The 15,118-nt window shown below is 42.8% G+C and overlaps 1 protein-coding gene across 1 annotated transcript in view; it reads right to left on the reverse strand.

Annotated features, from left to right (window-relative positions):
• TBC1D30 (TBC1 domain family member 30) overlaps positions 1-15,118 on the reverse strand; it is an 86,740-nt gene that overhangs the window by 42,533 nt on the left and 29,089 nt on the right. The window contains exons 3-4 of the mRNA XM_060165559.1: positions 973-1,034; positions 381-446 (exon numbers count right to left, since the gene is read on the reverse strand). Of these exons, the coding sequence (XP_060021542.1) occupies positions 381-446; positions 973-1,034 (128 nt within the window). The remainder of the gene's footprint in view (positions 1-380; positions 447-972; positions 1,035-15,118) is intronic.

Genomic DNA, 15,118 nt, shown 5'->3' on the forward strand with positions numbered 1-15,118 from the left:
ATTCAAATGTCACCTTGCCATTTAAAATGCTACCTCCTTACCTCCATTCCCCTCTCTCCTGATTCCTTTCTCTGCTTTATTTTTATGCATGGCACTTAGCATCATCTGACCTACTTTATATTATATGCATTGTAAACTCCATGAGGACAAAAATTTTGGTCTGCTGTTTTTTTTTTTTCTACTGCTGTATCCCCATTACCCGGCAGAACAGTACCTGGCATAGCATAGATAATCATTAAATACTTACTGAATTAATGAATAATGAAGAGAGACAGATTTCAAATGACTAAATCTACAATATCCTTTCTGACATTCCAGACACTTTCAAGAGGGACAAAGTGATGGTCCTTTTGTACTTTAGCCATACAAATCCGCCTCACCTTTCTCCTCCATTCCTTTGGTATTCCGGTCGATAGTCTGGCAACCGCTTTGAGCGCATCATACCACTAGAAACAATGAAGAAAAGCTGTCAAAGTGATCATACTGACCTGGTTAAGCACTTGTCAACTTTTCCCCATCCTGACGTTCGTAGAGCATGAGAAAATGTATACAGAACACTGGGGTAAACATTCAGAGCTTCCTTCAGCCAGACATGACTGGTCTAAGGGCTATGACTGCCCCAAGGTCCCCCACTTAGGTACCCTTAACACACCCATGATCCAACTGCAGTACACACACAAAGGCTGGGAACTCTGAAATCAAAACATGTGTTACGGATTCGGAATAACGGCATTTGGTTTTTAAATTTTTTCACACTTGAACCATTAAAAAAAAGTGCAAAAATTTTCACTGCAAGTATAAATCCAAGTCACTTATAGCTTCACAAGTTATTTTATCTATAATTTTTAAAACTGACTCATCTTCTTAGGCATATCCAAGCACATGTTAATTTTCCCACTTTGAGAATATACCTCAGTGTACCCTGTAGGTACCCCAAAATAAAGGTATTTTCAAAACCAAAAATAAAATTACCTGCTGAAAACCATTTTGACCTAAAGATGGCTCAAGAGTGAACTTCAACTTTGTGTCAACTCCTAAAAGAAAAATACATAAATAACTGTTATTTGGGGGAAAAATACGTTACATCAAAAATAAAAGTAAAAATTAACCTGATTCTACTGAGTCATCATAAAATTTTTAAAACATTTATTTTTACTAAATTGTAGTCAATTTTGTTAAAAGAAAAAGAATACTGATTATTAAGATAGAAAAATGTCCTGTGGTAATAGAATGAAGCTTATCACATAGAATGGTGGTTTCACCGCTGTCTGGAGTAGTGCAAAAACAAAAAAATAACACCACAGGCTTGGAGTCATGCACACTTTAATTCACCTTTGGTTCCTAGAGTCAAACAAATTATTTAACCTGTCTCAGTCTCAATTCTTTATCCTTAAAATGAGGATAACGTCTATCTCAGTTAGTTGTTGCAATAATTAACTGTAAATCACTTAGCACAGTATAATTAATATTTATGAAACTTAGGAAGAGAATTCTCTACTTACAGAATTTGTTTTCTAGGACACTTGCATGGACTAAGTCTATTAAGGAAACTTCAGTGAAATATCAAAAGTTATAAAAATAATGTCACTGCCTTCCCACTTGTGGAATAATCCATTTTAACAAGACTATTTAGCAATTTTCATGTATTTTTAAATTCTGTCATGATAGACTTATTCATTAAAGATAAGTTTACACATTTAATTATAGGCTCCAAGCTAAAAATATAACTGAACTCTAATTCCAAGTTATCTACAACTTTAAACTTCTTTGACTCAAATCCCAAATAGGAGAATATATAAAGATTATACGCTATATTCATATTGGGCTTTTTTATTATTGAGGTGAAATTCCATGACAATTTTTTTAACATCTTTATTGGAGTATAATTGCTTTACAATGGTGTCTTAGTTTCTGCTTTATAACAAAGTGAATCAGCTATACATATACATATATCCTCATATCTCTCCCCTCTTGTGTCTCCCTCCCCTCCCACCCTCCTTATCCCACCCCTCTAGGTGGTCACAAAGCACCGAGCTGATCTCCCTGTGCTATGCGGGTGTCTTTTAAAAAACATATATGGAGTCAAGAAGCTGAAAAGAGATGTGTCTGATTTGCCCAGGCCCGTGACAGTATGAAGATGTCCTTCTTGGAGTCCTAGAAGAATACTGTGTATACATGAGTTGGGTCCTAGATTTCTAAAGTCAAGCTGTGTGTGATAGAGAATCCCAGGCATCCAACCAATGCCCTGATCATTCTCTTCAGAGCTTCAGGGCCAAAACCATACTCTGCCTAGATAGATAAGATTTCCTTCTTCGAAGGTATATTAAGTACCCCGACGGATTCCCAATTCTCTGAGATGGTTTAAATTAAGTCCTGCCTCAGTGCAGCACAATGATACAAAGACCACAAGAGTGCCTCCAGCTGGCGCGCATGATTTAAGACACGATAAAACGGACCTCTTTGTGAGGTTGCTGTCCATACACAGGGTGCTGAATGGAGGAGCGTATAGTCATGACGTTTGCTTCATTATAACAAAGACCAGGAAATTCGGTCCCACGCTCCTATTTCAACCGACCTAAAAGCCTCGGATTCCCTGCATGTACGATCGAATATGCTCCCTTGACTTTTTTCAGAAGTACCTGCTGGGCACGATGCCGATCGCCTTGCCGAGCTGAAACCCGGCAAGGGTTAGTCAAAATCACAACTATTTTCTCACTATCAAAAATGAGTCACAGGATTTAACTGGAATTGATCATTCGCTGCCTGCAGGCAAAAGCTGAAATCAGGTCATTTCCACCTATTTTCTTCTAATTGAATAAGGGAGGGGAGAAGGTTTATGTTTCATCTGGTAATCACTGGCTGTTCCGGATTCAGAAATACAAAACACTTTTAACGTGGGAGGGAGGTTTCTTTTTTTAAGGCTAAAGGAAGACGGTGAATAACTACTACAGTCTCTGCAACTAGACACTTCCTTGGGGAGAAAAACAAAGAAACCACGAGGTTCGGAAAGGCAGCGACGTGTTCCACCCTTTGAGGCTCGGTGCCTCGACAGATTCTCCCCTGCAGCCTCAGGACAGCAGGTCCCCAAAGGCGCTGGGAGGCGGGATGGGGTGGGGTTGGGGGAGGACAAACCCACCTGGAAGCCAGCTGGTGCCACTCCAGGGACAAGTGTGCGCTACGCACGGGTACGAGTACAGCCGGCTCCCTCTGCGGCCACCCCTAGCCGGAAAGCCTTATGTCCAGGGGCCCGCGCGCCAGGGCCGGCCTCATAAAACCCTGCGGAGGGATGCCGGGTGGTGGAGCAAGCGCGGAGTTATGCAGCCTGGAGAAGCAGGGATGTGTAAACACAGGCTGACAGCAGAAAGGGCCTAGCCTAGCACAGCCAGGAGAACTCTCAGTCTTTACCTATAGAAAGAATCTCTACTTTGCAGGAGTGTTTCCTGCCCGCTCTCCACCCGGACACACAAATTAGAGGCTCCAGGTGAGACGATCCCGGCACTCACGAAGCAGGGACCCTCAAGAAAATGCACCCGATTTTTTCCTTCGCGGTCACTGCCTCCTCCTCTGACAACAAGCATCAGACCTGTGCCTTTCTCCTGCCTCACACACCTCTTTCAAGGTGTGGCTTCTTGTGGGTCCGAAACACAACTGGTTGCTCGGCCTCTGATAGCCCGGGTAGCCGCCAACACTTTCCCACCACTCGGAGAAAACCGAGCGCATCGCTCGCCAGCAGCTCCCGGCACAAGCAGGGCTGGACCGCACACAGGCGGTGGGATGGGGGCGCACGGGCAGCCGGCGGGAGCAGCCGGTCCTCCGCGCCGTGGGAGGCCGCTGCCCCCGCCCAGGCCTCGGTCCGCGCTCTTCCCTCCCAGGCCGACCCAGCCCCGCCTGTGCCCAGCCGCGGTACCCAGCACCGGGCGGCCGGCGGCTGTTCGCTGGCCTACGCGGAGTTCGGCTGAGGCAGAGGCACCAGCTCCGGGGGCGCCACGCTACTTTCCAGTGCCCCATCTGCCTCCCCGGGTCCTCACCCGGCTCCAGGGTGCAGAGCAGCCGGGGCGCGGTCCGGGAAATGCAGCTGCGTTTCTTGAGCACATTGCTCAGGATGGTGCCCACGCCGCCGCCACCGCTGCCGCCGCCGCTGCCGCCGCCGCCGCCGCCCTGCCGTTTCAGGCATCTCCCTCCGCGCCTAAGGGAGCCGGTCAGCTTGTCCTGCCGCATCCGAGAGCGCCCTGGGCTCCCGTGCGGCCGCCGTCCGCCTGGGTCCTCGCTGTCCCGCCGGCGCAGCGGCTTCGCACGCGTGGGGCTCGGCAAGACCGGTTAGTCAAGGGTCTCTCGAAAGCAGCAAAAGTGCTCGGGGGTCAAGGGACCCTGCGGAGCACCGCGAGAGCCGCCAAGCGCGGGGCGGCCGGCAGGGATCTGCAGTGCGGAGCCTGCAAGGCTGAGGCAGGAGAGGACTTGGGGCGGGGAGGAGGGCGGGAGCGAGCGAGCGAGCGAGCGCGCGGAGACGGAGGCAACGCTCCCGCCCCCAATCCCGGCATCACCGTGCGCAGGCGGGGCTGCCTTAGCTCCCGAGCGCCCCGCCAGCTCGCGGCACCTGCACTGGGCAGCCGCAGAGACCCGGAGCCCAGGAGCGGGGGGCTGAGCAACTGCGCCCGGGGACCAGAAGCAGTGACAGATTTCCGTGCCTCTCCCAAAATCTGGGAGGTGCAGGAGGGAGCACCCAAGGGAGCGAGTCTCAGGTGCAGAACGCCAGCGAGATGCAAGTGCCCACCTCATCGGAGCAGTCTTGCAAGAGTCGGTCAACAGACCGCAGGAAGAATCTAGCAGCGCGGCGGGAACGTTGGTGGAAGGTGAAGCACCAGCTTCATCCCAAATTGTGTTAAACTCTTTTTCTTGGCATCTTAGAGAGGCATAGGAAGCACGTTAAAATTATTATTATATATTACTATTAATATATACTTTGTACATTAATTAAATCTATAATATAATTATTATTATTATAATGGTTGTTTCTTTTGGAAGAGTAGACTTCAAGATAAAAGTGTTCCATTAAAAGCAGAGTTTTTTTTTTTTAAGTGCTTCCCCCGTCTCTCCAGCCAGAGACTTCAGCCGGCAGAATGGTTAGTGATAATTACTTTTTTTCTAAATCATTCTTAAACTACGACATTATGACATTCACCAGTGGATATCATAAAGATGAATAAGTCATAAGAAAGGAAAGCATATGGAGGGAAATACAAAGATATTTGTATATGCTAATATTTAGAGAAGGAACACCAGATGGATTAAAAACAACTAAAAAGTATTTATGTGGAAGGGAACAGTGTAGAAGAGAAAGGAATAGAAAACAGATTTCTCTAGATGTGCCTTATGTAGTTTTGACTCTGGAATAACATCTTATATTAATAATATTAATAAATCAAGCAAAAAGAAAACCCTAAAATTTGAAAATGAATGGAAACAAATGAACCTAACTAGAAATCCTGTTGATGGCATAAGAACACAGAAAAGATGAGTAAGTTGTTTTAGAGTGTAGTGTTATGCCTGTGTATCAATGGTGGTATAGACTCCAAGGGCAAAAAGAGCTGCAAAGAAATCTTAAATGTCATTCAGTAGCATTACTGTTATTAATAATATTGGTGTTATTTCTTAATTCTTATGTACACTATAGGATAACCTAAATAAATAATTATGTTAACATCATAATCAGTCTGCTAATTTGGGGTGATTTTAAATGTTTCACTAAGTAATGTTGTGATGGATATCTTTGTTGACTAAGCTTTACTAGATTTTTGAACACCTAAAATGAATTTCCACAGTGGGGTTATTGGATCTAAAGGCATAATCATCTATATGACATATATTGCTAAATTAAATCTTAAAGGATTATACCAGTTTAGTCTCTGATTGACACATTTTCATCCTCCATCTTCAACAGCTCTCAGTATTATCATTTAAACACTTGCTGCTTTGATAAAGAGAACTGTCATTTTTGTTGTTTTTATTGGCATTTTTTATTAGTAGTGCAGTTGAACTTTTTTTGGTATGTTAACTAAGCAGTTATATGATATTTTCTGTGAATTTCTTACTCGAATATTAAAGTCTACATGTTTTCTTAATGAAAAAATAAATAAATATGTTAAGGTCAAAAGAAACCAAGATGTTTTCAGTGTAACAGAAAATACAGGTGTGCAACCAAAGAAATTAAGTTTTTTTTAATCCTGCAATAGTATATTTTAAATGGAAATAATTGTATGAACTCATCTTTTTTTCTTTTCAAAAATACATATAAAGCTACTGAATAGGTTTAGAACTAAAGACAACCCAGCAGCAGTGAACACCCCCATCACTCAGGATGTGGTCTCTAAAAACCGTTCCGCACTAAAAGGAACCAGGGCTCCTTTGAGGTGCAACTGATTCCAGTTCTGGGCCAGAAAAAGTACAAGATGAGCCTGAAATATATTGATGAATTCAGGAAGGAAGGATGTGCTCCAAGACTAATGGGGTCATGTCAAAAAGACATGAGAGGGGCTTCCCTGGTGGCTCAGTGGTTGAGAGTCCGCCCGCCGATGCAGGGGACACGGGTTCGTGCCCCGGTCCAGGAGGATCCCACATGCCGCAGAGCGGCTGGGCCCGTGAGCCATGGCCGCTGAGCCTGCGCGTCCAGAGCCTGTGCTCCGCAACGGGAGAGGCCATAACAGTGAGAGGCCCGCGTACCAAAAAAAAGACATGAGAGCCACACAAATAGGATACTATTGGCCAAAGATGGAACACTTTGAGCATCAAAAACAATGACTGCTAATCGACAGATGAATGGATAAAGAAGATGTGACATATATACAATGGAATACTATTCATCCATAAAAAAGAATGAAATTTTTGCCATTTGCAGCAACATGGATGGACCTACAGACTATCATGCTAAGTGAAATGAGTCAGAAAGAGAAAGACAAATATCATATGATATCATTTATATGTGGAATCTAAAACATGACACAAATGAACTTATGAACTTATTTATGAAACAGACTCACAGACATAGAAAACAAACTTATGGTTACCAGAGGGAAAAGGAAGAAAACAAACTTATGGTTACCAAAGGGAAAAGGAGGTAGGGGAGGGATAAATTAGGAGTTTGGGATTAGCAGATACAAACTATTATATATAAAACAGATAAACAATAAGGTCCTACTGTATAGCACAGGGAACTATAATCAATATCCTGTAATAAACCATAATAGAAAATATGAAAAAGAATATTATATATATATATATATTTATAACTGAATTACTTTGTTGTACACCAGAAACTAATGCAACATTGTAAATCAACTATACTTACATATAAATAAATAACTTTTAAAAAAAAATGGCTGCTACTGATTGAAAGTATTAACTTTTTAAAAAATGCATTTCTTATGATATTCTGAAAGAACTAAAAAAGAAGTCCTTCACACAACGCCGGCACACTTATTTTGTAATCAGCACATTCTGGACTTTGTGAATTGCCCTCAGAATTCGAGGACAATGTCAGAAATGATATAACACTAAGCATGAAATATACATTTCACGTATAAAAATCTGTTAAAATGACATTGGTCATCTGCAAAAGTAAAGCCAGCTGATAGGGATATAGAAGCTATTCAGTTATGCCCACCTGACTGAGATAAAGATGCCTTGAAACAGGCAGTAGCCTGCCTCATCACTTTAGAAGATAAAATCATTATTGAGCCTGGTTGTGATGAACTGTTTAGCTTAGATTTCCCAACATTTCACACCAATCTCAGGTACAGAAATCTACACTTATTCAGCCCGATGCTTATAGTTTCAGTACATGTTTGTTCTCCTTCAGCTTTCTCTTAATTTTATTAAGATGTCCCTTGACTGCTCTGGCCTGAGAACGATAATTGAAAGATATCTGTTGTTTGGCTTTGGACAGTTTTTTAGAGGGCAACACAGACCCCTGGGTGAAGATGGTGATGAACACCCATAGTTAAAGGAAGAAAACTGGAAGGAGAGGGAAAATCCAGACCAAGGTGGTAAGTGCATGCACAGTATCGTCTTCCAGAGCTCTCACCTTCTCAAACTATAGAGGGTTCATGTTCTCTTTTAACAAAAAGGCTGTTCATGCTCAGTTTTAGCAGTGGGCCAGCAGGAAAGACAGCCTCGCCGGCCAAGAGGAGGAGCAATGGGCTCTGCTTTACAACACTGCCTCTGGGGTAGAAAGGAGGACGTACAGGCCTGGCTGACATCCACCACTCAGACCATCCCACACCCTTTGGCTCGGACTCCCTGCTCACCAAGCAAACTTTTGATTGTCATTTGGCTTCCCATAGAGACTTTGCCGCTGAGGAGAGGACACGCTGACCAGTTAACAGCGGTCAATATCCCTGAGTTTGCTCAACTCTCAGTGAGCTGAAGAAATCAAATTTCTGGGCCGCCAAAGCTGAAGCGTAGACCCTAGATTGCCAACCCACCCAGATGTGTCACGGCTGACAAAAAGGCCTGTCTCTGAAATTCTTCAGTTACAGCATTTTTCTTACTATTAGTGACAGGGGCTTGTTTACTTTCAAGATAAAAATTCTCTTTCACTCAGATTTATTACAAGGAAAAACTGACTTAAAAAAAAATGCTTTCTTGAAAACTTCCCATGCTAAACTACATAGAAGTTGAAACTCACACAAAAAAATTTAAGTTTCTACTATTAAAGCAATACATAATGAAGGAATTAAATAATATTATTTTGTTTACATTGGAGAGGAAAGCCAAGACTGCCAACTTTCGTAGCAAACAGATAATTAAGCACTAAAATACAATGCTCTAAAAACAGCCATGGCACAAGCCTAGCATTATATTTACTGTATGACTCATAGTTTCTTATTCGTGTCTGGAATATTGTTTTCCAAACGTAAAAGAAGTCATCTGAAGTCAACCTGCAGAGGAAACAATGCCAGCATGAGCTCTGCTTGAGGATCTCAGCTGGTGAGATTTCCAGCCAAAGCCAACTTACCATCACTCTTCACTGAGTGATTTTTACTAATCAAATAATATCAATGAATTCACATTTGGGCAAATCGTACCTTGGCATGGTCCAGAGCAGTTATGATTTAAGCTGAGTTTGGGAAAAGGAAAACTTCACATCGGATGAGAATCTGTTACTGGCTTGCTAAAGAAAATGAGTGCTTTGAGGAAATACTCTGAGTGTCTCAGAGAGTCCAATACCCATGGGACATCCCTAGAGATCTAAGCTCCCAGGCCAAAACAAGGAAGTAGGGGTCATTCAGCTACCCCTGCATCTTCAGGCTTATGTGCTGGCAGTGAGGCTTCCTTGAGAGCAAACTATTCCTTTAATGGAGAAAGGGGACAAGCCAGAAGAAAAAGCAAGTCCAGCATAAATAAAAGCTATGTCCCACGGGGCTTCCAGAAGGGAATCAGGTCTGGGATTCCTGTGGTTTCCTAATGATGTTACTTTCGTTTAACAGTAAAATCGTTGTGTTTTTTTTTTTCTCTTTTTTTTTTTGCGGTACACGGGCCTCTTACTGTTGTGGCCTCTCCCGTTGCGGAACACAGGCTCCGGACGCGCAGGCTCAACGGCCATGGCTCACGGGCCCAGCCGCTCCACGGCATGTGGGATCTTCCCGGACTGGGGCACGAACCCATGTACCCCGCACCGGCAGGCGGACTCTCAACCACTGCACCACCAGGGAAGCCCTAACAGTAAAATCTTAAAATACAAAGGGCCTATGTGTTTATCTTCAGGGACTGAACAGAGCCAATGGTGACAGTTACCGAGAGAAAAAGCTCCGGAAAAAGCTCTCTCTACAGCAAAGAGAGAGAAAACACAGGGAGCTGGTCTGCTCTGAGGAGGTGAGCCTGGAACTCATCCTCACGGCTTTCAGAGGCCCCTGGCAGCTGTTCTCCAACCCACAAGTCTCAAAGGATCAGAAGAGATTGTACCGAACATCAGGCCCAGCACTGTCTCCCATCGAGCAGGAGATGGTACGTCTTGGCACTTGTGCTAATGAAAAGGGTGGTGGTCTAGTGGCATAAAAGTCACTCTTCTCCTCTCTGCTCTCCCCACCATTTCTGAAGGTCTGTGAGCAACTCCTAAATAGGAAAAGTAATATCTCCTAAATGGATGGTAAACTGTGATCAGTGACATAAGAAGCTAACACTCTCCTCAGAACTACTTAAGAGCAGGGCCTTAATAAGCAGCTCCTTCAACTCATTATCCAGGACGGAGCCCACAAAACTACGAGCTCATGGAGACGAGCATCATAACCACTTTCCCTCATGAAAGAGACAGAAGCGGGACAGCAGGAAGAAACCAAGGGGAAAGGGAAAACCTTACAATTATCTGACACATCACATGACGTACATGGGACATTTTGTTTTCTTTTTGTATGGTTTCCCTTCTTAGTCATAAAAATCTATTTCTCTACTTAAATACAGGCATCCTTGAAGACAATCAGGTGTAGCTTTTGTATTTTGCTTATCACAGAGAAAGGATTCTGTCCAGCGTGGAACAGAGAAGCTTTGACATCCCAACACCAAATCACACTCAGCACCGTCTTCTACCTCCCAAGAGTCCCTGCTTATGATTTCTCAGGACCATTCATTTTAATCAGATATTTTCAAAACCAAAACCACTCTTAGCATTCCCCCCAAGCACACTCAAATATTTTGGACGAAGTATTTTAAGAATAACCGGTTTTATTTACAGGCCAGAAAGTTTCAAATTCAAAACTTATCTAATATAAAGATTTAATTCCTAGCTGGAGTGAAGCTAGGAATTTCACAGTGCCATAGCGGAAATATACGTAAAACCCTGCATCCAGGTCCATGTAACTTCAGAAGCATAGCTAACCCAAGATTTTCTATTTTCTAGGAAGTATTTTCTTGCTTCAGAATAACTGAAACTGATTCAGCACCACTTGAGGTAGGTTTATGTCGCCCATACAAGACATCTTCCTACTTCTTTTATTCATTCATTCATTAGTGAAATAAACATTTATTCCTCAACTGCTGTGGGAAAGGCATTGTGCTATGGCCTGTGGAGAATAAAATTATGAATTCAGTATGTTCTCTACCCTCAAGAAGCTTACAGTTTACTGAGGGACAGACAAAGTGGGTAGTGATAGGACAGTGTGAAAGGTTCATTTAAAATACTATGCAAAATCAAAACTACAATGCGACATCATCTCACACCAGTCAGAATGGCCATCAACAAAAAATGTACAAACAATAATGCTGGAGAGGGTGTGGAGAAAAGGGAACCCTCATACACTGTTGGTGGGAATGTAAATTGATACAGTCACTATGGAGAACAGTATGGAGGGTCCTTAAAAGACTAAAAATAGAACTACCATATGACACAGCAATCCCACTACCGGGCATATACCCTGAGAAAACCATAATTCAAAAAGAGTCATGGGACTTCCCTGGTGGCGCAGTGGTTGAGAGTCTGTCTGCTGATGCAGGGGACACGGGTTTGTGCCCTGGTCCAGGAGGATGCCACATGCCGTGGAGCAGCTGGGCCCATGAGCCATGGCCGCTAAGTCTGCACATCCGGAGCCTGTGCTCCTCAAGGGGAGCGAATACAACAGTGAGAGGCCCGCATACCACAAAAAAAAAAAAAAAAATAAGAGTCATGTACAACAATGTTCATTGCAGCTCTATTTACAATAGCCAGGACATGGAAGCAACCTAAGTGTCCATCAACGGTGAAAGGATAAAGAAGATGTGGCACATATATACAATGGAATATTACTCAGCCATAAAAAGAACAAAATTGAGTTATTTGTAGTGAGGTGGATAGACCTAGAGTCTGTCATACAGAGCGAAGTAAGTCAGAAAGAGAAAAACAAATACCATATGCTAACACATATATATGGAATCTAAAAAAGAAAAAAAAATGGTCATGAAGAACCTAGGGGCAAGATGGGAATAAAGACGCAGACCTACTAGAGAATGGACTTGAGGACACAGGGAGGGGGAAGGGTAAACTAGGACAAAGTGAGAGAGTGGTAGTGTATATATGGACATATATACACTACCAAATGTGAAATAGATAGCTAGTGGGAAGCAGTCGCATAGCACAGGGAGATCAGCTCGGTGCTTTGTGACCAGCTAGAAGGGTGGGATAAGGAGGGTGGGAGGGAGGGAGATGCAAGACAGAAGAGATATGGGGATATATGTATATGTATAACTGATTCACTTTGTTATAAAGCAGAAACTAACACATCATTGTAAAGCAATTATACTCCAATAAAAACGTTTAAAAAAAATAAAAATAAAATACTATGCAAAAAAATATTGCTACGATTTTTGTCAAAGAGTGTTCTACCTAAGTTTTCCCCTAGGAGATTTATGGTATCCAGTCTTACAATTAGGCTTTATTTATTTTTGTACATGATGTTAGAGAATGTTCTAATTTCATTGTTTTACATGTAGCTGTCCAGTTTTCCCAGCACCATACTGTTTGGTTTACTGTAGCTTTATAGTATAGTCCAAAGTCAGGGAGTGTGATTATAGCAAACACAATAATTATAAATGGAGTATAACCTTTAAAAATTGTGAACCACTATATTGTACATCTGTAACTTATAAACGTTGTACATCAACGATAATTCAATTAAAATTAATTAATTAAATACTATGCAAATACTTGGAGGGATACCATTATCTCTACCTCCTCCTAGGTATCATACATTCCAATGTTTTCCCAGGGCTTCATTTTATTGAACTATTAAATTTCAGCTGAAAGCAGGCCAAAGACCAAGCTCATCTGTGTTCTTCTCATAATTATGATATTCAGCCCTTTATCTGCACATCAGGAGTGGATCTCAGTCTGGAAGACTGAGACCCATCATTTTATTTTATTTTATTTTTTGTTTATTATATTTTACATCTTTATTGGAGTATAATTGCTTTACAATGGTGTGTTAGTTTCTGCTTTATAACAAAGTGAATCAGTTATACATATACATATGTTCCCATATCTCTTCCCTCTTGCGTCTCCCTCCCTCCCACCCTCCCTATCCCACCCCTCCAGGCGGTCACAAAGCATCGAGCTGATCTCCCTGTGCTATGCAGCTGCTTCCCACTAGCTATCTACCTTACGTTTGGTAGTGTATATATGTCCATGCCTCTCTCTCACTTTGTGAGACCCATCACTTTAGAAGATGAAATCATTGTTCAACCTGGTCACCAATGACTATTTAGCTAAGATTTCCCAACCTTTATATTAAGCCATTCTGAGATCCTTTTTGACCCAGGTGAGGGATATGAAAGGAGAGGTTTCTCATACCTATTGATGCAGATCAGTATGGCTTAGGAACATATATTCCTAGTGAGAAAAAAAGGTGATACCTTTGAATATAATATGCTTAACTTTGATGGTAAGACCAGAGAGGTATCAGGAAGAGGAGAGAGATTTGAATTAACATGAATGTTGGCTTGGCTGGCCTGGGAGCCTTAGATCTCCCAGATGTATTTATTCAGAAGAGAAGAGTGTAGAACATGTGAACTGATGAGGGAGCTCGTAAAAGCTGCACCTGATAAGGCCTCAGGAGGCAACGTGGTGTATCAGAAAGGGCCTGCCCACGTGGCGGGGAGACCAAGATTAGAATGCCAGCGTCCATACTTACTAGCTCTATGCCCTTGGGCAAGTTACTTAAAATTTCTGCGCTTCGGTTTCCTCATCTTGAGAATTAACAATACTTACCTGAGTACTTGTGAGAATTAGGTGGCATAATGAAAGTCAAGATTCTAACACAGTAGTGGTACAAAGCCGGCACTCAATACATGTGCACTGGGGTGTCCTCCTTAGTGCTTGTTGATAATCGTACAAGATAAAGGTTAAAATGGCCCTGCTCGCGGTCTATCCATAAGTCTGCCACCCAGCACAGGATCAGGACCTGACCCACAGGGAAAGTCTGCCTGGCCAGAACACCCAGGTCCTGGGTCCTCTGAGGTCCCAGGTCCTCACCAGATGCTCCTCTTTTGCCTTCTTACCCTGGTGCCCTCACTCAATGGGAGGAAAACTGAGGCTAGCTTCATGTTCACTCCAAAGTGCAAAACCAGAACTGCTAAATGGGGTTATAGAGAGGCAGACATCAAAATTTAAGGACACTATAACTGTGGTAAAAGGGCCTCAGGAGATCATAAATGTCCTTTCTTTGGAGTTCTCAGGCAAAGACTGCAAGCCCAGCAGTCAGGAGTGCTGTGAAAGGGCATTTAAAACGAGGTGAGGTTCAAGCATCAGTATCAGTAAAACAGCTTCCAACACTATGATTCTCCGAAAGCAACTGAACTGATATTCAGGTCTCTTACTCTGTAAGATTTCCTCAATCCAATACAAATCCTGACCAACTATAATGCTGGGAGAATACAGTTTGGATTGTTATAGTTTCAGGTAAACTGAAGTTTAAGCAGAAGAGATCCAGTTGGCTTCAATCCTTATTAAGGATATTTTTTTAAATGTACCATTATACTTTCTTTACTTAAAAAGAGAATTCTGGGGCTTCCCTGGTGGCGCAGTGGTTGAGAGTCCACCTGCCAATGCAGGGGACACGGATTCATGCCCCAGTCCGGGAAGATCCCACATGCCGCAGAGCAGCTGGGCCCGTGAGCCATGGCCGCTGAGCCTGCGCGTCCGGAGCCTGTGCTCCGCAACGGGAGAGGCCACAACAGTGATAGGCCCGCGTATCGCAAAAGAAAAAAGAATTCTGAACAAACTGAATTTTTATATATTTACTAAAAATCTTACATTATATTATTATTCTCATTGTCTGAGAGTCCAGGACACATGTTAGAAAGGAACTGCAAATCATCTTGGGAACTACATTAAAAGGAAAATGCATGTCTCCTGAATTATACGGGTGACAGATACTTGGAGGTAAGAGAAATTTTATGGTATGTCAGCCAATACAGGCCTCAGCATTTCAAAGGGTAGCATATCGGGTGACTTACATCCACTTTTACCTTTACCTCCATAGATACAGGAATTCACCAGTGTAGTCTTAAAAATGGTCATATATGTGTTCTAGTTTCTGCAAGTCAACTTAAAGTTTTGGTACTAGAGAAAAACTCCTAACAAAGCAGATGCTTTTAATAA

The sequence above is a fragment of the Lagenorhynchus albirostris genome, chromosome 11, assembly GCF_949774975.1.
Source record: "Lagenorhynchus albirostris chromosome 11, mLagAlb1.1, whole genome shotgun sequence".
Classification (NCBI taxonomy): Eukaryota; Metazoa; Chordata; class Mammalia; order Artiodactyla; family Delphinidae; genus Lagenorhynchus; species Lagenorhynchus albirostris.